This window comes from Xyrauchen texanus, chromosome 20, assembly GCF_025860055.1.
Source record: "Xyrauchen texanus isolate HMW12.3.18 chromosome 20, RBS_HiC_50CHRs, whole genome shotgun sequence".
Classification (NCBI taxonomy): domain Eukaryota; kingdom Metazoa; phylum Chordata; class Actinopteri; order Cypriniformes; family Catostomidae; genus Xyrauchen; species Xyrauchen texanus.
This window is the reverse complement of record NC_068295.1, coordinates 33,462,617-33,488,490: the sequence shown is the minus strand read 5'-3', so window position 1 is coordinate 33,488,490 and position 25,874 is coordinate 33,462,617. Positions and strand designations below refer to the sequence as shown.

Genomic DNA, 25,874 nt, shown 5'->3' with positions numbered 1-25,874 from the left:
GACGGTTTAATAAACCCAGAGGACGTGGACGTGGAGGTGGAGGCGGAGGCGGGAGATGGAGGCAGTAGGAAAGCTGCCAGTGGAGGCTGGGATGATGGAGATGATTTCAGTCTGGATTTTGGACCACGCCGGTCCTTCAAACCTCCTTCATCTAGAGGTTCAGGAGGTGGAGGTAGTAAGAAAGCTGCCAGTGGGGGCTGGGATGATGGAGATGATTTCAGTCTGGATATTGGACCAAGCCGGTCCTTCAAACCTCTTTCATCTAGAGGTTCAAGAGGTGGAGGAAGTGCCCGCAGGGGCCATAGAGGTGCTGGCAGAGGAAGAGCTCTGGGACTGCCCAGAAAACATGGGGATGAGGAGAGGAGAGACAGATTCAGACCCGAGCAGGTGCACCTGCCCCTGCAGAAGATACAGATGACGTCAGAGAACAGACTTCAGGTGAAAGAACTGCTGCGAGAACTTCAGAACCAGGAGTATAACACGCCCTGTAGGTGAGATTGAGCTGCTTTCTTTCCACCTATTATGAATTAGTTAGCACACATGTTAGGTCTGTCTTGAAAGATTGCTTAATATGAATTTCTTTATGGAGTAATTTTTTAGTATTTCCAGTATTTCCTGGACTTTTTCCTTCTGGAACCGGAATGTAGCGCTCTATTAAGCACTTGTCGAGTGCTTTTAATGTTTGGTCAGTAATGGATAATAATGTAATGTTGTCATGTAGTGGCTCTGATTATGAAGGAGGGGAGGAGGAAGAGGATGAGAAGGAGGAGTATGATGAGCTGGACCATCGTGAAGAAGGTCAGTTCTGGATAACTAACGATGATGGAGTGGAATGTGCCGAAGATTGTGACTGGATGGAGGACCCAGTTGAGGAGAAGCACACTAAGCCAGAGCTGGTGATCTCCCTGTTTGCTTTAGGAACTCTTTGCAGGTAGTCATTAGTGGTGATTGCTAAGACAAAAATCACTATTGCTGTTGCTCAGAATTACAGTTAGGGATTTGAACAAACCATTCACTCGAAGGGTAACAATTTTCTAGTGTTTAATTTTTCATTAAGGCTGCCGATTTAACATGTTAATTCAGTGTGATTAATTATATATAAAAATAACATATTAAATAAAATACTAGCGCAATTAATTATGCCACACGTAAATTCCATCAGCAGGGGGCACTCAGCACTGATCCAACTGTACAGGCCAAGTCTATGTGGGCGAATTCGGAATGGCATACTACCTTACTAGTTTTACTATTTCTGCCAAAGACATAAATGGCAAAGGTAGTATGCCTTTCTGAACTCAGTCTCTGTCTACGTCTAGCAAGATGACAAGGAACACCCACTATATTACACAACACATTTACTGCAAGTAATGCCCCCTTTGAATCACAAAGAGACTCCGTTAGCTGAAATTTTTATTGCTGTAAGATCCATGTTGTCTTAACTATGTAAATATGACAAAGAATACGATTTAAATTTACATATCATAATATTAAATCGAAGATATTAATAGTGAAATTAAACATTGTTCTGTTTGCTCCAGTTATTTCACAAACTAACCGTTTAGCCTTTTAGCTTAGCATCCCATTAGCTAATTAGCCTGCTAGTTGCACAGTGTGTCCTCATTGTCTCCACCTAGTGATACAGTGGTATGATTGTATTTAATAGAACTTTAAAATTACTTCTCGAGTATATTTAATAATTTTATAAAATGTAAAGTTTTTAATCTTTGTGGTGAGGATACCTAATAGGGATAGGTGCAGAGTTTCTGCGGGGCTCAGTGTAAACACAAGAAACACAGTGAATGAATGTGACATTCACCTGTTGCACGACTTCAGCATTTGACCGTTTTCTTTTTTTTTAAGTGGCTGTAATTTCTAGTGGTCATGCCTTGTAGCAGTCTTGCAGGATGCTGACAGATCCTTTCCATACAGGCAAATTATCTTTATTTTGGGGCCATTTTATTTTTAAACATTTTTAGCAAAAATTCATATGTGATTAATTACAATGAATTTGATTAATTAATTGGCATCTCATGTAATAAATTCAATTAAAACAGCCCTATTTTTATATTTGCAGGTATGGGTTTGATCGTGAGCGCAGTAGACAAGCTTTGGAGGTGGGAATTGGAGGAGGAAGTGGGCATGGTGAGGTTGGATCGACTTTAGAGCTCCTCCTTTCCCAGATGTTCACAGAACGTTTTGGCTCCAGGTCCCTCAGCCCTCAGACATCTGACCTCCCTTCACGTGAGGAGTGTGTAGCGTTGCGACAGGAAGAGGCCTTCGCTTTGACTGCAATCTATGGGGAACGCTTCTGTGAGCGCATCAGCGATCGTGTTTGGACTGTTAATCTTGATTTGCTATGGCTGGATGAAGGGCGGAGCAAAATTTCAGACTTGGTGAATCACAAACAATCGGTATCCAATCAGATTTGTAAGTTTTACCTAAAGGGGGCAGGTTGTAAGTTTGGTAACCGATGCAAATTCAAGCACGAAACACCAAAACAAACTAAATGCACCACTGCCAGAGAATCTTGTACGCCTAGTCAACCAGGGTTTAGCAGCATAGATCCGCCTGTTTACCAGCTGGAGATCCGTTTCCAACCAGGCAGTTTATATCCCTTTCAACCTCCGATTGTGGCCTTCAGTACCACAGATGAATCACTCTTGTGGGCGGGTCGCCTCAGTGTGACAGAGTATCTCTTCGGTCAGTCACTCAGTGCTGCACAGGAAGGTGAGCCAGTGGTCTACACACTAATTTCCTGTCTGGAAGAGGATGGACCTGTCAGAGAGCTGCTGTTAACTACTCATCACAAGTACAGTTCTCCGCCCCCTGTGCTGACTCCACCCACTGTCACTCCAGCAAGGAACCAGAGCACTAAGAACAGCATAGACATCAAGATCGATAAAAATAGATCAGCCAACACCACAGAGACCACAAACTACAGAGTGAGACAGAAGGAAGGTGAGGGATTGGAAACCATACTTAAAGGGATGGTTCTGCCATGACTGAACATTCTAGGATCATTTACTCACCCTCATGTCGTAATAAAACCATATTACTTTCTTCCGTGAAACAAAAAAGGAGCAGGATGTTCATGCTGCTCTTTTGCACAAACAAAAGCATGTAGTGACTAGATGGTGTACAGCTCAAAAGGACTGAAAAGCACGATAAAATAGTCCATACAACTTGTGCACTATAATCCAAGTCTTCTGAAGGCTAGAACAGACTGAAATTACATAATTATTCACAGAAAATCTTGCCCTCTGCCAAAGCTCTTAAGTGTAATTTCTTGTTTTGTGTAAAACAAAAAAAGAAAGTCATACAGGTTTGGAACGTTGTGAGGGTGAGTAAATTATGTCAGAATTAAAAATGTTTGGATGAACTATTCCTCTACATACAAGTGTGCATCCATAAAACTTTGCACATAACAAATGTTTACTGTTTTGAAGAAGTAATGACTTGTGTGAGTTTGTGTGTGTTAAATTAGATGCACCATTCTTAAGGGAGGATATTGATGATGAGCCAGAAGAGGGTGATGTTGAAGATGAAGAGGAATGTATCCCAGTGGAAAACGAGAGCTATGTTAACTTGCGGAAGAGGATGGTCAAGAAGATGGAGATCAAAACTGATCAAATACAACAAGAGAACAAGAAACTTTGCAGGGAGTTCATGAGGAAACAGGTAACACACCTATCATCTGTTAACCCTTTAAGCTCTGAGGATGCTCTGAATATTTCATGTTATAGTTGAATGCTCAAAATTAACTAATTAATGTAATTTTAATTAGTTAGTTAATAGCTAACAAGTCGAAAAAACAAGGAAGGTCAATTGTTTTGTATCATTTTGAAGATTTGTATTATTATTATATAGATTATTGTAAATTCTGAGACTCTGAAAAAAAAACTGAAAAAGAAACACTAATAAAAACTCGAGCCAAAAACTTTTTTCTTATTTTTCTGATTTTACATTATACCTCGGGGTGTAAATAAGGTAGCTCTTTCCCAATGTTGTCTTATGTAACTGAGTAAAATTTTGTGCTGATACGACAAAGCAATCAAAAGTTATTATCCTAATGTCCAGAAACATCTCCAATTGTCCAAAAGCCTCTCCAAACAAATAAAACATAATAATTGTTCATAACAACTAATTACACATGCAAATACAACAATGACTATAGGTATACTCTCGTTCCAAAGCATGCAGGCATGAGTAGCGTGATCTCATTCAGTTCCATTCTGTGTCATCTGAGCCATCATTGAGTCTGTCTTTTACTTGGTGGCATCTCCTGGTGGACAAATGTAATTACAGTGAACGATAATTTCTGCCCGTATTTGGATGACTTCCACCTCTAGTTGCAGCGATCTGAATCCTAATACGATTGGTTTAGCATTCCATGACACTGGACAATGTAGAACATAATTTCCAATGAAGTCTTCTGATCCAGGAAAGCTAACATGTTTTTAGCCAGATTATTTAATGGTCTATGCATCCAATTACGTTGTGTGTGCTCATTTTAAAGATAATCACCGCCTCTAAGTAATGGTATGTGATTTTCTGTTCTGTTTACTTTTTTGTGAAGTTACAAAGGAAAATGCAGCATATAAGCAACACCTGTTAACATGTAACATGTATGTCAAAGACATGTATTTAGCTATTACTTGCTATATTTCTGCAAGTAAAACAAATAGGCTGGTTGTATTCTACTATTTATGAGCTTTCCAACAACATATGACACATGATTATTTGATCAGTTTGATGTTTTTACAAATTACAGTAATTTGTTCTGTGCAAAATTATTAATAAATAATCAAAACAGAACACTTCAGTTTAGGTCATAATGCCTTCATGCATTGTAAACAACAGCTTCTTAGCTTTAAAACAATACCTATTTTATGTTGATCAAGACTTTAGTTATTCATATTTTGATAATCATTTTATTCTCGGCAGCCCCGCCAGTGGGCCCACACACCTACCCAGACCTCATTGGCTTGGATTCTTGTGACAGTTTCAGATAGTTCATCCAAAGATGACAATTTTTCTGTCATTGTTTACTCACATTCAGGTTGTTCCAAACCTATATGATTTTGTCACGAAAAGTGAATTTTTGAAGAATATCCTGGCTGCTCTTTTTCTATACAATGAAAGTAAATGGGGACTGGTGGTGCCATGCCCCAAAATTACAAAAAAGCATAATGAAGTTTCATAAATGTAGTCGTTATGACGTATATAACTTATATTGCACTACATTGTAAGTCCACAGAAGCCATGTAATAGCTTTGTGTGCCCTCCATTGTAGCTCCATTTGCCATGTTGGGTTTGATGTCAATTACATCAAATTTAATTGTTATTGTGACCAAACACTTTTTTGATAGTTTTATGGTTCTTTTTTTGTCATTTATGAGGTTGACTGCACCTGTCTTCGTTGATTTTCATTATATTGAAAATAGTGACCAGGATATTCTTTAAAATATCACCTTTTGTGTTCCAGGGGAAGAAATAAAGTCATATTAGTTTAGATTGACATGAGGGGGAGAATACAGTAATTATCTTTAATTCTCAGAATTTACATTTCTGGGTGAATTGTTATTTTAATTGTGTTCTGTCTCTCAGTCCTCCAGGCGGTATACATCTATGCAGGAGCAGAGGCAGAAGCTGCCTGTGTGGCCCAAGAGAGAGGCCATATTGGAGTGTTTGGATAAGAACCAGGTTCTCGTCATCAGTGGAATGACAGGGTAAGACAGTGGACCTGCCACATTTATTTTCAAACACATTTTTACACCGGAATTGATTTACTTTATGTCTCTCCATAATGGCATTAATGTAACCACAGGTGCGGTAAAACCACTCAGATTCCTCAGTTTATCCTGGATAACTTTCTCCTGACCGGGCGGCCTGGTAGCTTGGCTAACATTATTTGCACTCAGCCACGGCGAATCTCTGCCATTGCTGTTGCGACACGAGTGGCCCAGGAACGAGCAGAGGCCCTGGGTCACTCTTCAGGCTACCAGATCCGCCTAGAAACTGTCAGGGTAAGTCCATCTTGTGCGTAAATACACTCACCAGCTGCATTTGGTCTATGTAATGGTCTATGCTGTAATCTCACTACTTTGGTCTATGTAATGGATATTTACCATCTATTCACAGTTATTTTTAGCCAACATAAAAGCAAGTAACACTGCATCATCGTGATCTTATTGCACTTTTTATTTGGCCAGTTGTGTTTTCTAAAGACTGTGAAGGATAAGTAAAGATTCAGCTATTTGTTTGTGTCATTGCTAAGGCTGTCAATTTTACGCATTAAAGTAGTGCAATGAATTATATAAAAAATTATACATTTAAAAGATCAAGGGAATTAATTGTGCCACCGTAATAAGTGATAAGAAATTGCTTTTAAAAGAGTAGCAGTTAAAACTTGAAGTTCCATGAATTAAAACTTCGGATTTAAGTCAGCAGGTGGCAGTAAGCACGTTTCCAGCTTGACAGGCATGCACAGCTGTTCAGACAACAAACTGAGCTGGGTGGAGCCAAAGGCTGTTTAGTTCACATTCTTCAACAGTGCATCTTGAATTATTTGGATTTATTATGAATATATGAATAAATAAACTTTCAATAACAGCAAGCACACAGAGGAACTGCAGCTGCACAGAAACTGCACTTGAGTGACACGTGAGTGGATGGGCGATACCACTTATTTTCTTATCGATCCGATACCAATCATTTCAATTGTCAGTCAACTCGAGAATGTGCATGCGCATTAGCTGGACCATCCTGAAAAATTTTAAAACCACAATTTATGATACCATTGTTGTCAGATTATTCTGCAGATTTTAAATATGTTCTTTGATCTTAATCTTGACTAACCGTTTTGGAGATTTCGTTCTCTCCCCATTTAAGTAGATAGGACCTGTACTTTTATGTCGCTTACATCCATAGAAAATAGCTGCACGGGAGCATTCCCAAGATAACCGCTGAGTAGACTGACTTGTCTTTACACGGGACTTTTCACGACCCTAAAGAAAAATGTCACTTTTCTGGCTAGAGATGCTGAAAACCGATGAAACGTGAGGGCAAGCACAATGGGACAACAAAAGCGTTCGTCTGACGCTCTACCTTGGACAAATTGATTAACTCGATTGCAAAATGGATCACAGTGGACTGTAGGCCAGTGATAGACTTAAAAGGATAGTTCACCTAAAAATGAAAATTCTCTGATAATTCACTCACCTGTCATGTGTATGACTTTCTTTCTTCTGCAAAATACTTTTGAAGATTTGTAGAAAAAGTTCCAAGCTCAGCAGGTCTTTAGAATGGGAGTGGATGGTAATTTAGATATTTGTAGGTCCAAAAAGCACAGATAGTCAGCATGTAAGTAATCCATCCTATATCCAGCGGTGACATTAATGTCTGTTAAAGCGAATCGATCACTTTGTGTATGATACAGAATGATATTTAAGCACTTTTTTACTATAAGAGTTTACTGTAAGAGTTACCTATCAGGCATTGATGAATGGCTGAATTTACCTCTGTGCTCCTGTGAAGCAAGCGCGTTGGCACGTTCCTTCGACCCATTGGTTGTGTGTCATATAAGCCCATTATATGTTAAATAATATTTATTTGAGGGCCCTTTTCTGCAAATATCGATACATGCGATTAATTGTGATTTAATTTGTTTAATCGGCATGTCATGTTATTTAGATTAAAACTTTTAATCATTTGACAGCCCTAGTCATCACTAAAGTCCCCCGTGGCATTTTTCATGTATTAAAATGTATTATTTAAAGATATTTGGTTGTAAGTGTTGCTGTTGTACATTGTATATTTGTACATATTAATACTTTTTATTAAATAGGATTCTGGAGTTCATTAAGTGAAAAACATTCATTTATTATATATTTTTATTAACATAATTATTTGTTTTCAGGAAACATTTGTAATCTACTTGGCATCAATTACTCTTTGGACCAAATTATGGTTTAAATAAAATCTCATATTTATAAAAATAAAGTAGCCTTTTAAGTCTAAACATAAATATAAAGATTGTCTTTCAGAAAAAGGATGAAACAATTTTAAGATATAATGCTTTGACCTATATTATCCTGCCCTGCCACTAGTTATCTGATGGCACCTAATGTTATTGTGTATGTTTTTTTGTATTCAGTCATCCAGCACCAGGCTGCTGTTCTGCACCACTGGTGTGCTATTGCGGATGTTAGAAGGTGATGCTGAGCTCAGTGGAATCACACATGTGATTGTGGATGAGGTCCATGAACGTACAGAAGAGAGGTTTGTAAAAAGCACAATGTGCATACAACACTATTGCATACACCATGACTCTGACAGTAACACAATCTGTCTCATAGTGACTTCCTGTTGCTGGTTCTGAAGGATCTGATTATGAAAAGGTCAGATCTGAAAATAATTCTGATGAGTGCGACACTGAATGCGGAGCTCTTCTCCCAGTACTTCAACAACTGCCCCAGTATCCATATACCAGGTGGGCTCCACGTCATCCCAGACACTCACTCAAAAACATACAGTGCCTCTTATTAATAGATTAAATGTGCACCATTTAATCTTTTTGTTTATGATCATATAAAAGGTCGTACCTTCCCAGTGGAGCAGTTCTTCCTTGAAGATGCCATTGCTAAGACTAGGTACTATAAGCGTTATATATTTTATGAGAATACTGTTAGTCTATGACTTTTTCCGAATATATTTTCCCCACAATAATAGAAATCCAATAGTTACATCACAACATGTTATATTTATTTGTTGTAAAGGTATGTACTTGAGGATGGAAGTCCGTACCGGCGTTCCACAAAGCAAAATGGTCCAGCTAATCAGAGTGGCAGGGCAGGAAAGGGACGAGCTCCAGTTGAAGACTACGATGATGATGATAGTGGAGACTTGTCATTCAGCTCCTTCACGAAAAAGGCTCCAGTCAAAGACTCAGTGCCAGACCAGCAGCTCAGTCTACAAGAGCTCACAGTCAGATATTCCAGTAAGAACACCAGACCTTACTTTTATAAAGATGTTACTACATAAACATTTTCATTAAATGTTATTTTATCAATCAAATTCAACTTCATTCTAGAACCTAGAAGATATAAATACTGCATGTAATCAATAACATGAGGTGCTGCACAGTGATATACACAGTAGCTATTATAGCTGTCATTGTAACATGTATTTTATCATGACTGGATACTGTACTGACTGATCAGTCAAAACTCTCAGTTTTATAATTTGAAATTTTTTTAAATGAAAGATGTCTTTTGTACGTCCCTTCTTTATAAGATTGCGCAAAGTTTGTTGTGAAAACGCTGGCTACATTGGACCTTGAAAAAATCAACATGGATCTGATAGAGAGTCTGCTGGAATGGATTGTAGATGGGGACCACAGCTACCCACCAGGTAAATAACACAATAATATAATATCATAAAATAAATGCACCATTTGAAAGTACAAAACAAATGTGATGAACTGTGTTTTGTGTTATTCACAGGTGCTGTTTTGGTCTTCCTGCCTGGACTTGCTGAAATAAAGCAATTATATGAGCAGCTACAGTCTAACCGGATGTTCAACAACAGAAGAGCTGACAGGTATAGTGTGTGTGTCCCAGTGTTTCCTGCACCTCTATTCAGGCACCGTTCTGCTGCTGAATCTGAAGCGCCATGGCCCAAAATAAAATGCCGAGCTGGGACGTGAAAAAGACTGGTCACTGTGAAATAATATATTGACAAGTCATCGGCCTGAATCGGTCAAACAACTCAATCCTCATTGAATCCCAGGCTATTATTTTTTACTTGAAATGAGCTTGAGGACTGTTACCTTTTTTACAATACAATTTCTTTAAAATGTATTACAAAAATACAATTTACAATATTTCAAAAAGGTTATTGAAACTTAAACTAGTCTAAGACCCTGTTTCCACCTGGCATTAATATGCGTTTCGGGTGATCCGATGACATGTGGTCAGCCCTAAATACAAATCTAAAAGGGGTTTAAAATGTTGTGTGATTGGATCACAAAAACCACATACTGATGTACTCAAAAAGGCATGTGCTGCTTCACATTTAAGGTGTAAATGCGAAAAGCACCACCCCTCACCTGTCAATCAAACGCTGTGCTAAAACAAGAGTTTAAATTTTGCCAGTTATGAGCGGCTTTAAAAGGAAATAGCCATCCAATCAGAAAATTTTAAAATGTGGAGAGCTTCACATATCTTCATTAATGTGTCTGATATCAACACAGATGACAAGCACGGACACCTGAAGCTCTTTTAATACAGGTAATCCACTAAAATAACAGATAATTCTGCTTGACATGTTGTTTGTGCTTAGATTACATTTCAACTGGATCTGGGAGAACAGCACGCTGGTTTTTTCACCATTTCTTTGTCTTTTCTGACATTGTTGACACATACTGACATAGTGATTGATGTATGTTGTCATGAAACAGAGACCCTCCCCTCCAAATCCGAACACAGGTGGTCACAGTAGATGCGTTTAAGTAACCAGGTGTAAACTGCAATGTGTCTCACCTGACCACATGTGATTGGATCACCCGAGACGCATCGTAGTACCAGGTGGAATCGGATTCTAAATTAGTCTGGTTGTTCAACATTTGGTTAAAGATGCATATCTGCTAAAAGTGTATCATAGTTTTGCTGTAATAAGTGGTATATTAACCATTAAAAAAAAACATAAAATGCATTGGAAAAATAGAATTTAAGATTAAGCAAAAGCATAATCCTGTAGAAAACACTGGTGATGTACATTAACAAATTATCCCAAAATTGTCTTTACAATAGCCTACATTCTTTAAGCATATCCCAATCCTTGGTATGATATAGATATAATATTTTGTTCTGTTTGTGTGTAATAATTTTAGGTGTGTAGTGTATCCACTCCACTCTTCTCTCTCAAACGAGGAACAGCAGGCGGTCTTTACCCGTCCACCTAATGGTGTTACCAAAATCATCATCTCCACCAACATTGCTGAGACTTCAGTCACCATTGACGATGTGGTGTATGTCATAGACTCAGGCAGGATGAAAGAGAAGAGGTTGTAGACACGGCATATTGTTGCTGTTTTGCTTAAAATGTAATGTTAAATTTAGATGTTGGTATTTTTTCTGGATATCAGTGAACTGTTTTCATTTAAAGAAACAGTAAACAGAAACGGGCTGTATTGTCATATGTGCTTGTGTATGTGTGTCAGGTATGATGCCAGTCGCAGTATGGAGAGTCTAGAGGATGTGTGGGTGTCTCGTGCAAATGCTCTTCAGAGGAAAGGTCGTGCTGGTCGTGTGGCATCAGGCATCTGCTTTCATTTGTTCACAAGCCACCGCTTCACACACCACCTGAGCCAACAACAGCTGCCTGAGATCCAGAGAGTTCCTCTAGAGCAGCTCTGTCTGAGGTAACCAACAAATATCTGGTTATTTTAAATGATTGTGTGGTTTATTTTAAAGGAATAGTTCACCTAAAAATGAAACTTTTGTCAATATTCCAGTGTTATTGTAGCATTATTAGTAGACCAGTAGTATTATACACATACGCAATATGTGGTGGCAGAAACCCGTCAAATTGTTGTGTTCGATTAGACAGCTAGCGCTAACTAGCTTCTCTAAATATCTAAAAGATATAATGTAGATAAAAATTTGCCTTCAGGTTCAAAGCTTGGGTAAACATCACAAAGCCATCATAAATACATAAATATTCTTAGCTATTCTATTATTATAATGATGAGTTAATCAGGGTTCCCACTCTTTTCAAGGCACAGTTTTCCGGGACATTTTATGTGCTCAATGGGTGTAATATTTAAGCAAAAATACAGGTTATGATGTCTGTTATGGTTGTTGTATGGTTATTTTTTCTGTGCAATGCAATGCATAAAATCATTCAGATAAAAACATATTGCATTAACAGTGCTTGTATTTTTGGGGATGCAACTTCACATGGTTGTAAATTTAAGTTTAATTATTCTATTTAGGGATGTACCGATTCTGGATCTGAAATTGTCCAATACCAAAAATCGATACTATCTGATATACGAATGTCCTTACATAAACAATTAGTGCAGAAATTAAAATCACGTTAAGTCCTAGTGTGGTTATTTTACTACAAAAGCTGTTTAATTTAATTATATAAAAATATAGTTTGAATGAGCGGCGCACTGCAAATGTGAGGACTTGTGAATGTCTAAAGACACTCCACGTACTTTCTAAAGCTCCACTTTGGCTCATACAGGAAAAAACCCTGTCATGTGCATCGAGCGCTCTTGTTTGTAGCAGATGACAGTGAACATTTGTAGTGAACAAGTTCACTTTGTAGTGCGAGGCACATTCAGAGTACATATTTATTTATTTATTTAAATAGCAGCCTTTTGTAGTTTAATAATCACTTTGAGTCACGTAGTGACTGGCTTTTCCGAAGTGGGAATCTCTTCATAAAATCAAAGCTCCTTGGTCAAAACAACACAGAAACACTTTAAAATAAAAGCTCTGCCAAAATTAAAGCTCAATTTAAATTAAAAAGTTATGACAGAAATGGAATATTCTCTGTTATACTACAATTACTACTAATAATAATAAATCAGTATTAATTGTATTATATTTAAGCAATATCTTCTGTTATGCATAACTTTATTTGATAAAAATAACTCCAATGTATTTTCGATTGTGCTGTGAGGTTCTGAATAAAAGCACTTCATTTGATAAAATTACTACAATATAATTTTGAAAATGAATTGTTATATTTTCATTTAACACATTTTTTATGAATTTATTTATTTATTTAAACACCATGTTGATGATCTAATTAAAATAAACTATTGATATATGCATTTCAGAAAAAAAAAAGAAAACCGGTTTCGGACTCCATCGGTGAGTACCAAAAAAAAAGTATTGGTACTCTGTCTCAAAAAATCTGGACTTCCCGAATTCTGTTCTTGACTGTCCATGCAGGTTCACCTCTAAAGTTTCAGTGGTTAAAATTCAATTGCAGAGTGCTCGAAATATAAAATTAATCATAACTCGAAAGGTTATCTCCTAAAATATCAGGGGGTACTTAAAAAAAAAAATTGTTTAGGTCAAAGCTTACAAATAAGTTTGGGAACCCCTGGTCTATGGTTTGATACAATAAAGGTGCTTTTTGGTCCTTTTTGGAGCTTGGTCACTATGGACTGCTGTTTTATGAAAAAGACAAGGAGAAAAATTCTCCTTTGGGGTGTTCTACAGACCAAAAAAAAACATACAGGTTTGGGACGACATGAGGATTAATGTATGATGACAGAATTCTTAAGCTTGACCTCATTTCTGCTCTTCTTTCTCAGGGTTAAAGTATTGGAAGTGTTTGCAGGGCGTCCTCTGAACTCCGTTTTCTCTCAGCTGATTGAGCCTCCCGCAGAGGGCAGCCTGGAGGCTGCTAAACAGCGCCTGTGTGCGCTGGGCGCTCTGACGGATGATGAGTCTCTGACTCCACTGGGCTGGCATCTGGCCTGTCTGCCCGTGGACGTCCGCATCGGTAAACTCATGCTGCTGGGAGCCATCTTCCGCTGCCTGGAGCCTGCCCTCACCATCGCTGCCAGCCTGGCCTTCAAGAGCCCATTCGTAAGTCACAAAACACAAGTAATATACAAGAAGACAGTATTTTGGTCTAAGACAGCAATTATCAAAATCTTAGACTGTAGGACTCCCCTCTGATAAATGTAAAAGACACCTTTTTACTAAATGCTAAATAAATATGTAATTAAATAAATTTTATGAAGTATGTGCCCACATTTTTTTTTATAAATTACAAAAGAAATTCTCACTTTTACTTACTGAAAACTGCTGGTCTAGCTAGTACCGTGAGATCAATGTTCTCTTGGTGGCCACCCTCACAGGTGTCTCCATGGGATAAAAGAGAGGAAGCCAATGAGAAGAAGTTAAGTTTCTCTCTGGCTAACAGTGACCATTTGGCCTTGCTGCAGGCATACAAGGTTAGTAAACATACAAGTTTTGAAATGTGTTGTTTAGTACAGTCATGAAGACTTACGGTGCTGTTGTGTTGTGTGTTTTTTCAGGGTTGGTGTAATGCAGCACAGAATGGCTCTAAGGCAGGCTATCAGTATTGCAGAGAGAACTTCCTTTCAATCCGGGGCTTACAGGTAAGACTGGTCTCTGATTGGCTCAATGTAGTTGTCCATCTTTTCGGCATACTTTGATAACTTTTCTGTTTTGTACATGTTTTCTCAGGAAATAGCATGTCTTAAAAGACAGTTTGCAGAGCTCCTGTCGGATATTGGCTTTGTGAAAGATGGACTGAAAGCAAGAGTCATTGAAAAAATGAGCTCTAAAGGAAGTGATGGGGTACTGGAGGCCACAGGCTATGAGGTAACAGTGCTTGCTTAAGCAGTAGTATGTGAGATAGTTTAGTAATGTGGTTGAAGTACAGTTGAAATCAGACTTTTACATTTTTACAAACTCATTTTTTAACAACTCCACATATTTCACATTAGCAAACTGTAATGGCAAGTCGTTTAGGGCATCTACTTTGCATGACTTGAGTAGTTTTTCCAACAACTGTTTACAGACAGATTGTTTCACTTTTAATTGACTATATCACAATTACAGTGGATCAGAAGTTTACATACACCAAGTTAACTGTGCCTTTTAAGCAGCTTGCAAAATTCCAGAAAATTATGTCAAGCCTTTATCAATTAGCTTCTGATAGGTTAATTGGAGATGTACCTATGGATGTATTTTAAGGCCTAGCTTCAAACTCAGTGCCTCTTTGTTTGAAAATAAATCAGCATAGACCTCAGAAAAAATTGTGGACCTCCACAAGTCTGATTTATCCTTGGGAGCAATTTTCAAATGCCTGAAGGTACCACAATAGTACGTAAGAATAAACACCATGGGACCACACAGCCATCATACCGCTCAGGAAGGAGACGCATTCTGTCTCCTATAAACTAACATCGTTTGTGCAAAATGTGCAAATCAATCCCAGAACAACAGCAAAGGAACTTGTGAAGATGCTGGAGGAAACAGGTAGACAAGTATCTATATCCACAGTAAAATTAGTTCTATATCGACATAACCTGAAAGGCTGCTCAGCAAGGAAGAAGCCACTGCTTCAAATCCACTATAAAAAAGTCAGAATACAGTTTGCAAGTGCACATGGGAACAAAGATCTTATTTTTTGGAGAAATGTCCTCTGGTCTGTTGAATTTTGTTTTTAACTGTTTGGCCATAATGACCATCGTTATGTTTGGAGGAAAAAGGGTGAGATTTGCAAGCCAAAGAACACCATCCCAACTGTGAAAAATGGGGGTGGCAGCATCTTGTGGGGGTGCTTTGCTGCAGGAGGGACAGGTGCACTTCACAAAATAGATGGCATCATGAGGAAGGAAAATTATGTGGATATCTTGAAGCAACACCTCAAGACATCAGCCGTGAAGTTAAAGCTCGGTCACAAATGGGTCTTCCAAATGGACAATGACCCCAAGAATACCTCCAAAGTTGTGGCAAAATGGCTAAAGGACAACAAAGTCAAGGTATTGGAGTGGCCATCACAAAGCCCTGACCACAATGCGATAGAAAATTTGTGGGCAGAACTGAAAAAGCATGTGCGAGCAAGGAGCCCTACAAACCTGACTCAGTTACACCAGATCTGTCTGGAGGAATGGGACAAAATTACAGCAACTTATTTGTGAAAAGCTTGTGGAAGGCTACCCAAAACATTTGACCCAAGTTAAACAATTTAAAAGCAATGGTACCAAATACTAACAAAGTATATATCAACTTCTGACCCACTGGGAATGTGACGAAAGTAAAACAAATCTGAAATAAATAATTCTATTATTCTGACATTTCACATTCTTAAAATAAAGTACTGATCCTAACTGACCTAAGACAGGGAACATTTTCTATGATTAAATGTCAGGAATTGTGAAAAACTGAGTTTAAATTTGGCTAAGTTGTATGTAAACTTCTGACTTTAACTGTATGTGGCAAACATACAGTTGGGTCCACATTGAAAATCTGGAAAATTAAAAAGGATCTATACAAAACATATATGCATTTTAAGTAAAAACAATAATATAGACACATTACTCATGTAATAGTGTCTTACCCATGCTATCGAAAAGTAGGTAAGCTGTCCTTTTAACAAAGTGATTTTCTCTCTCTCAAAGGCAAACCTGAACTCTGATAACACAAAACTGATGTCAGCCATGTTGTGTGCCGCCCTCTACCCCAATGTAGTGCAGGTCAGTGCCTCAAATCCCTCTGCGACAAGGGTATCCATTGTGAAATGTGAAAGTGAGAGCATGTGTAAAGTGTGTGTTGTGTGTTTAGGTAAGATCTCCTCAGGGCAAGTATAAGCTCACTTGTAAGGGTGCTATGAAGATGCAGCCTAAAGCAGAGGAACTACGCTTCATGACCAAGAGTGATGGAGCCGTCCACATACACCCCTCATCTGTGAACTTCTCTGTAACTATTTCTCTCACGTACTATTTATGAACACATGCACCTTAAATGTTATTTCTCTTCGTTGTTGTATGTTCCCTAGAAACACACCCAAATGAATCATATATTGTTGTTTGAATTCAATTTCAATCATTTGAAATGTCTTGATTGTAAATATCTGAGGTTTCACTCTGTGTAGGTGCGCCACTATGACAGCCCGTACCTGGTGTACCATGAGAAAGTGAAGACTAGTCGAGTGTTTATCCGTGACTGTAGCATGGTGTGCGTGTATCCCATGGTGCTGTTTGGTGGAGGGCAAGTCAGTGTGGAGCTGCAGCGTGGAGAGTTCATTATCTCTCTGGATGACGGTTGGATCAAATTTGCTGCCGCCTCTCATGAGGTAAAACAGCTGATAAGTTCAAAATAGCATACTAACACAACACCTTTACTATTTCTGCAGTATATACTGTACATATAGCATAAATAACAAGATCAGTACGGTAGTATACTATTCTAAACTATTTTGAACCATAGTCTGACTATGTTCAGAATAGCATACTAACATTTTTACTCTTACAATTTCTGCAGTATATACTGTAGATACAGCATAAATAATAAGAGAAGTATGGTAGTATGCTTTTCTGAACTATGTTGACTCCTTGGCTGAGTTCGGAATGGCATACTACTCTTCCTACTTCTGCCATATCTGTCTTTGGCAGAACTAATAAGAGTAGTATGCCATTCCGAACTTGGCCACAGTCTGGCTATGTTCGCAATAGCATACTAGCATTTAACTCTTACTAGTCCTGCAGTATATAATGTACAAAAATGGCAAAATCAGTATGGAAGTATGCTATTCTAAACAATTTTGACCCAGAGTCTCGCTATGTTTGGAAAAGCATACTAACATTTCCCTCTTACTATTTCTGCTGTATGTACTGTAGATACATAATAAGAATAGTATGGCCATATGCTATTTTGAACTATGTTGACTCTTGGCTGAGGTCGGAATGGCATACTACCCATAATATCCTTACTACTACTGCCATATCTGCCTATTAGAATAGTATGGCAGTATGCAGTATGCTATTCTGAAATACTTTTGAGCCAGACTCTATTTTCTTAACAGCACACTAACATACCATCGTGCATTATACAGTATGTACAGTATACTGAGGACAAGGGATATTTCGATACTACTTCCCAAGTTACACATATTAAATGCATAAAGATACAAAAGCTTGTGCAAACTACACATTTTGCATATGTTAATGTACAGTTCTATGTATACTGTAAACATAGTAGAAAGTTTCTGTAAGCATGGAGAACCTGACTACATTTACCAAACGGCTAGGTTACTGAAACGTAATCTGGGTTCCCTGAAAGGAGTGAACGAGATGTTACTTGCGTCAAATGACGATTAGGGATCACTCCTGAGTCCCCGATTTCTGAATAGTTTTCAATCACGGCAATTCTGATTGGCAGTTGTCTTTCGAGGTCCCGCTTACATTCTCAGCAAGCTTATAAAAGGCTGGGCTCATCGGGACCTTCTCCGACTGAATCAGCGATAGGATCTTGAGAGACTTTTCGGCAGTAATCAGCATTGTGGCAGGAATTGGTAACGTCTTGTTCCCTCCTTTCAGGGAAACTGGGTTATGTTTCAGTAACCTAGACATTCCCTTTCAAGTCGGTCGTGCAACGTTACTTGCGTCGAATGACGACTAGGGGTCCCTATAAAAAAATGCCATAATACTGATATGGCTGCTCTTGCTCCCCATCATGTTTTAGTAAGCTCACAGACAGCCTGTTTCCCTACCTGGGTGGGGAAAAGTCAGAGACAGCGAGTGACTCTTGCCATAGACTATGTTTAGCCAATCTTTTCCATAGAATTCACGTCAAATGAGGTGATGAACTGTTGGAGAGAGGACCGAATAACAGTCTCTCAATCCTGGTCATGAAAGGAGCCACCTTCTGGGAAACCTTAAACCAAGCTAAGGAAGAGTTACATTTTCCCATATGGAATCTAGGAAAAATTCTTTTAAATAAAAAAATGTCCTAACTGCCTAACCTTTCCATTAGGCAGATACAATATGCTTAGGGACCCGTTGTCCTTTATATATAAGATTACTGCTATTATTTACAGTCAATCTTTAGCAACCCTTCCCATTTGTATCTAACCACTCCAGGGAGTATACAAACATGGATCTTGTGCCATACTGTAATTTCTGTATCCGTATTACCTAACCAGTGAAAAGTTTTTTTCACCCAACGGGTGAACACTATTTTGTTCAGAATGAAACTAATAAAACACAAGTTGTGAACAACAACCTTCATGTTCCCAAGAAAAACGTTTAGTGCTACTCATTATGAGAGCTCAACTTCCCTTCACAGAGAGCACCATCTAGATTATAAAATCTAAAAAATATGTTTGGTGAAGCCCAGACTGCTGTTTGGAAGATGTCTGATAATGACAACCCTTTTGCCAATGCTCAAGAGGAAGACATGCATCTTGTGAAGTGGGCTTTTTTAAATCCACTGTATGTACTGTATGCCATTCCAAGCCCTGTGATTCATGCATCAGCTTAATGGTGTCTATGATCCAGCTTAAAGACTGCCTTTGGATTGGCCTCCGAAACACACAAAGAGCTGACTGACTGGCATAAACCTAAACTGGGATATATGCTCTATATAAATGTGCAACGCTCGTATTGGACAGATAATTTTTGTGCAATAAACTCTCTTCTAAGTGAAACAGAAGAAGGAGAAAAAGAAACATTTTTAACGGAGTAGATAAAACCTTATGGGTGTAGCCAATTTTAGGCTTCAAAATGGCTTTAGAAAATCCTGGACCAAACTCTAGACAGGAATCCTCCATTGATAGAGCTTGGATTTCTCGCACCCGCTTGACTGAAGCGATGGCCTTCAACACCATTGATAGATCCCACACTGGGACTGTAACTGGGCAAGTTGGTATGATACGTCCCACTTCCTGTTGGAATTTCGTAACAAGAACATGCTTGCTTATTGAAATTCTTGGAATGTGATTTGCCAAAACATACACTTTCAGCATTGATGGTGATAAACCTGCATCTAATTGCTCTTGGAGAAAGTGCAGCCTCATGTTCAATGAGCAGTCTGCTGGGTTTTTGTTTCGTGACAGAAAAGTCTGAAAAGACTCCCCACTTTAATGCATACAGGGAGCTCAGGTCTGCACAATGGTGTTACAAACTGTATGTGACAACTCATCTGTTTCACACATGTTCCGTTTAATGGCCAAACATGTAGGTTCCACAGCTCTGGCTGTGGATGCCAGATTGTGGCCTGCACATGAGAGAGTAGATCTTTCCTCAGTGCAATTCGTCATGGTGGAGCTTCCAGCAGTTCGGCTTTAAACCATGGCTCGATGTGCCATTTCGGCGCAACTAGTAGCACTGCTTCCCGATCCATCCTGATCTTGCACAACACTTGGGAAATCAGGCCGACTGGGGGAAATGCATATTTGCTGGCCATTTTTGGGCTAAGTCAATTCAAGTCAAGTCAATTTTATTTGTATAGCGCCTTTCACAACACACATCATTTCAAAGCAGCTTTACAGAAGATCAGCATTAACAGACGATAAAACTGTAATGTCTATAAAGTCGATGAATCATCATTGTGCAATTTAGATAAAATACGACTCTTAATCTTGTTTAAAAATAATTGAATAATAATTGTATTAATAACCCCAGTGAGCAAGCTGTAGGCGACTGTGGCAAGGAACACAAAACTCCATAAGATGTTGATTAATGGAGAAAAATAACCTTGGGAGAAACCAGACTCACTGTGGGGGCCAGTTCCCCTCTGGCTAACATTATGAATGTAATGTAAATATTAATTATGTATAGGTAAAATCATGGTTTAAAATTATTAAACTAAGTGATAAGGGTCATTGATTAAACATAGATTGTGTTTGAACTGTAAGATTAATGACCACAGTCTTCGAAGTCCATCTTGTTTAATTGCAGGAGTTCACATAGATGCAATTGTCCTTGTTAATTGGCTGATGAAGGCTTTTGTTGGCAATAGTTAGTCTATGCATTCCATTTCAAGATCGTAGTCCATCAATAGACCGAGGTGATGCAGGTTGGAGTTGGCATCAGTTCATCCTCTGAAGTCCATCATAATAGACTGAAGTGATATATGGCTGGCACCGGCTGCATTTAGTCATCATCATTCAGCGACATGTAGCAGTGGAGTCAACACGAAGCAGGAATGGTGCTGGATCCAGCCGGTTCTGGTGACCTCAGGATAGGAGTCCCGAGGTTGAGATGGGGAAACAAATAAAAAGATGTAAGCATAGATGCCATTCAATTTATTGCAGAGTTATAAATTGGTTTCTGGTTTCTGGTTCCGGCAGACCCAACTAAAGCAGCCTAATTGTGGGTTGGAGGATAAATTAGGTGTATGCCTGGCTAAATAGATGAGTCTTTAGTCTAGATTTAAACTGAGAGAGTGTCTGCATCTCGAACAGTGTTTGGGAGACTATTCCATAGATTAGGTGCCAAATATGAAAAGGATCTACCTCCTTTTGTAAATGCTAAGGCATCCGTTCCCAGGGGAGCCTGGCTCAGCGAGTACCACAGTTGGCTGTGTGTGGTCTCCTGGGAAGCAAACAGATCCACTTCCGCATCCCCAAATGTTTTCCATATTCTCAGGACCACCTGAGGATGGAGTCTCCAATCTCAGGAGCAAAAACTTTGACACAGGAGCAGATAATGTCCCTGTAATGAGAACAACTGAGAATGTGAAATGCCCAGAGAGATTTGAGATGTTTATTACACCATAGTAGAATGTGGTGCATCAGATACTGCATTGGACATGACCGTGTTTCCCCTATAAGCCACCACTGATGTGTTGTCCGTCCGGACCAACACATGTCAATACTGGAGTTCTGGATAAAAACCTTTCTGAGCCAGAAACACTGCCCATAATTCCAGGTAATTTATGTGCCACACCCTCTTTGCATCATCCCAGATGCAGAACGCTGTGTGCCCATCGTACAGGGTTCCCCGGCCCATTTTGGATGCGTCCGTGATAACCACCTTGTGTCTGGTTACTTGCCCCAGTTTAATGACTGTTTGATAGAACACAGCTTTTTTCCACTGTGACAGCACTGCCAAACAACAATGTGTCACCAGCAGATGTAATTTGTCATAGTGCCATGCCCACCATGGCACGTTCGCCTTCACCCAGCATTGAAAAGGTCTCATGTGCAGTATCACAGAGGTATGGCAGCAGCCATCAACCCGAGAGCCTTCTGAAAGGAAAAAAAAAATCATACCTAGAAACAATTCTCTGTGTTGCTGTGAGTGCTCTTTTTTGTCGCCGCAGATGTGCAATCAAGATTGCGCCTCTGACTGTGCTACAATTAGAGGTAATTCAGGATGCATATTCTTTGCATTCTGATCAGGGCCAGCACTGCATCTGCACATTTTGTGAATATGCGGGGAGCCAAGGATAATCCAAAGAGCAAATCTTAAATCTGTTTTAGGCTGCTATCTTTTTTTGGGACAAGGAATTGGCAGCTGTAAAAGCCCCTCTGAGCTTCTTTTGGTGGAACTACCTCTATTACATGTTTTGCAAAGAGGTTTCTGCTTCAAAGAGTACCAGCGCACCTCGACCTGATACAGTGTAAGACTGAATGCCGCTGGTAGCCATCTCACGAACTGGATTGTATAACCGTTTTTTACGGTTCTGGCAACCCACTTGGAAATGCCCAGAAGTACTCTCCAGGCATCTGCGTGGAACGTGAGAGGGTAAAGATTTTCGGATTTAACCCGAGGACATGTGAACAATGTGTTTGCAGTAAAATGAGGAAAAAGTACATTTTTTGAGGAAGTAATTGCATTCGTTGCTGCAGCTTCAACATGCATATTCTTTATTTTTACTCTATCGCTCCCAACTTTGGGGAGAAGAGACAGTGCCTACTTCCTGGCTGGGGTATACAGTGGCTGGAGCTTTGGCATCCTCTTTGCTGCACTGACAACGTCAGCGGTGCGTCTGCCAGCCTGGGGGGTTCCTCCCTCCATGGTGTGCGCCCGAAGCTGTGTCTTGGCCATGGGCACAGTGATTTTACTCCTGGTTTAGTGCCCGGTTTCCAGTGCTGAAGTTGAAGGAGTGCTGGCTTTGGCGGGGCATGGCGATCTTGCATGGATCTGCTGGCTTCTAGCTTAAATGGCATGAAATGTTTCATTGCCAATTAGTGCTTTTGTGCAGTCTCCAGCTTTTCGGAGAAAACATCAATTGCGTCTCGGAACAAGACTTTCTGTGACACCGGAGCATCAAGCAGTGTGATATCGCTCATCTCCGTGTTGTTCAACCAGAGATGCCGCTCAAGCGTCACCATACTACCCATTGATCTTCCAATCGCTGTGCCATAATTTTGGTGACACGCAGTGCAAGGTCAATCGAAGAGCACGAGATCGGGACCACGCTCGTCCATATCCTTCAGGACCTTGGCTTGAAAAGCCTGCGACACCACCATGGTGTGCAAGGCTGATGCAGCCTGTCTCGACTGTCTCTGACGTAAGTCTGCATGCTTTGGACGAGAGAGAGGGGCATAGGTGTAATGCAATCACCTCCTCCACCTGTGGCAGCTTGGTATATACCCTCTGCTCCGCATTGTAAAGTCCATCACTCCCAAAACATGTGTGTGCAATGAATGGGGAGCATGCCATGTTTTGGAGAGCTCCGTGTGGACCTCTGGGAAGAATGGCACTGAGTGCTGGGTAGCGGCTTGACGCCGGTCTGTGCTCAGAATCCATTAATCCAGCTGCAAGTGCTTGGCTCTGATGGGCTCTGATGGAGTAGTTCATTCGAGTCCAAGCTCCTTAACTGCTCTTGAGAGGATGTGAACCAGTTCAGCATCTTATCTGTTAACTCTCTCAGCTATCACGCTTTTAGCATGGCAGCTGGTCAGATCATTCGCGGACATAAAGACTTCCTCCAACACATTCTCTGGGTGCAGCACTCACCTGCGTTCCTTCCGGAGTCATGGTAGGGGTGTCGTGAGAAGCTGCGGTTGTGTCCCTCATGAAGACTGCCGCTCTGGAACATAGCGTATTGCTCTCGCAATGAGAGCACTGAGTATTCACGAACTGCACCTGCCCGTGGTCGTTGCCCAGGAATAAATAGCAGCTGTCATGTCCATCCTGTGGCAGGATGTTGTGTCTGCTGCACTGGAGGCATTTGCGGTACCTAATCCTTAAAATTACCACAAACGTTTACTCTTAGTTTTTGTTGCTGTGGGGAAAGATGATCACAGAACAGTAATACATACATAAATTATGTTTCTTTGCTTGGCACCCATTGAACAAAGATCTCCTGTTGATCCGCTTGGTAATACAGAAGAGAACTTCAATGCTGAAACTGTGCTTTGCTCGCAACGTTGGCTGTTTAGAGATATCCGTTCTCGACTGTGAAAGCAGAAGGTTCTGAGCATGGAAGCGGGACCTCTGCAAATCTGCAAATCAGAATTGGCATGATTGAAAACTATTCAGAGATATCGGGACTCGGGAGTGACCCCTAGTTGTCATTCGACGTAAGTAACATTGAGTGACCGACTTGAAAGGGAACTGTCCAAAATAAAGGTACTCTGGGAGGAATACTGCATCCCACAATGCAATGCGCTCAACTTGATTCTCCATGTCCATTGTGACAAAATCACAATGTATTTATAAGGTAATAACTGAATGCCAATTGCTGAATTAAACATGTAATGTATTAAGGTCATGTGACATAGTATTGTTTGAAACATACTGTTTCCCTTCAAAGTAGTAGGTAGTAATTTAGTTGAATTGAATATAAAGCATAGTACACTATACCATACAGTATGCAGTAAGTAGTATGCTATTATTCCATTTTCAACATTTGTTTTTACCATCTGCGTTGTGTAGGTGGCTGAGCTGGTGAAGGAGCTGAGGTGGGAGCTGGATCAGCTCTTAGAAGAAAAGATCAAAAACCCTAGCATTGACCTGATCAGCTGTCCACGAGGATCTCGCATTATACACACTATAGTATCACTCATCTCAACACAGTAATGCGCGCGCACACACACACACACCCACCCACCCACCCACTCTCTCTCTCTCTCACCCAATAAACACAATGATATTTTCACAAAAACCAAATAAACATCCACTAATGTGTACACTATTTACAATGAAATGAGAGTGGGGAGATAAATCCAGATTTAACCTGTGGAGGTTCTTGAATCCGTTTCCTTTTAGCAGAGGAAGCACAGACATTGTGTGATTTCACACAAACAGCCTTCGAAAATGAAAGTCCATATTGGACTGCTTTGTAGTGCATTATTACAGTTATAAGCACTGAAAGCAAGCATGTGCATACATTTTGAATATACAGCATGAAGTATGTGTGCGATTTCTTTTTATTTATTTCTTTTTGGTCAAATACAATGAACATTATTACTGTGTTTTGCATCATGAACATTATGATGATGGCATGGGACTACAGTAAAATCTGACACATATTTTGCCAAAATGTGCTCTCTGTTATCAAATGTATTTTAAAAAAGCTTACGGCAAGACTTTTGTGGATCTTTAAATTTAAAATGTGGGCACCTGGATTAAATGTGTTTGATTCTACTATTTGGATATCACTTGACCATCAGTGTTGAAGTGTTGGAGTAAGATGTCTCAGTTCATGATTATCAATACATTGATGGTGTATACATTTTTGTTTCACTGATTTACAAAATCAAAATATACAGAAATATAATGTCAAGATAATGCCAGTGTCACCTATGTTCTGCCAGGTTGAAAGTGCAGACATAATACATACACAACAATACACGTTTATGTAATTTCAGACCACAGAGAATATGAAGCATGTGTTGTGTGTGCACTCCTTTACTGGCCTCAGCAGAGCATCAGGAAAATGAGCCTGAGGAGAGACATAGGTTACAGCATCTCATTAATTTAGTCATTATGCATTCTCTATGGTGCCTTGATCCCACCGTGGGAAAAAAAATGAAAAGATTCTGTAATACATCATTCAAATTTAATACATCACAATCACCTTCTCTAAGCTCCTCCCCCTTGAAAATAGTTGCATGCTCTGATGAGCTTTGCAGAACTTCCCATAGTAATGAATGTAAGAGTGCTGTGATAAAATATTTAGTGTTTTTGGCTAAATATTCTCATAAAACGGAATTAACTATATTCTTACTTTGGCTGGAAAGAAGAGTATATTTATCTGATGTTTTTGTCAAAGGAATTGTTAAATTACACAGTAATTTGATTGAAAATTTTGGAGACTGAATAAGAGTAAAGAAAAACAATTATCACACTCATTTGTGTCATTGCGTCATTTGATGGAGATTACACACCTGATAACAAAGTGAACAGAACTGCTTAT

The 25,874-nt window shown here is 39.5% G+C and overlaps 1 protein-coding gene across 1 annotated transcript; it reads left to right on the top strand.

Moving 5' to 3' along the window:
* LOC127660679 (putative ATP-dependent RNA helicase DHX57) lies at positions 1-25,799 on the top strand. The gene is made up of 22 exons (XM_052151045.1): positions 1-491; positions 722-931; positions 2,075-2,958; positions 3,485-3,678; positions 5,608-5,729; positions 5,828-6,026; positions 8,156-8,280; positions 8,358-8,491; positions 8,597-8,651; positions 8,778-8,998; positions 9,295-9,411; positions 9,504-9,600; positions 10,892-11,065; positions 11,222-11,422; positions 13,337-13,613; positions 13,889-13,984; positions 14,069-14,152; positions 14,241-14,378; positions 16,184-16,258; positions 16,347-16,481; positions 16,657-16,857; positions 24,392-25,799. The coding sequence occupies exons 1-22, from the start codon at positions 415-417 to the stop codon at positions 24,533-24,535; spliced, it is 3,960 nt and encodes a 1,319-aa protein (XP_052007005.1). The 5' UTR covers positions 1-414; the 3' UTR covers positions 24,536-25,799.
* The last annotated feature ends 75 nt before the right edge of the window (positions 25,800-25,874 follow it).

Coding starts and splice junctions, on each gene's coding strand:
- LOC127660679 (XM_052151045.1), top strand. CDS start 415: ATGACGTCAGAGAACAGACTTCAGGTGAAAGAACTGCTGCGAGAACTT. Junction 11,066..11,221: donor GGCAGGATGAAAGAGAAGAG/GTTGTAGACACG, acceptor TATGTGTGTCAG/GTATGATGCCAGTCGCAGTA. Junction 13,985..14,068: donor CCTTGCTGCAGGCATACAAG/GTTAGTAAACAT, acceptor GTGTTTTTTCAG/GGTTGGTGTAATGCAGCACA.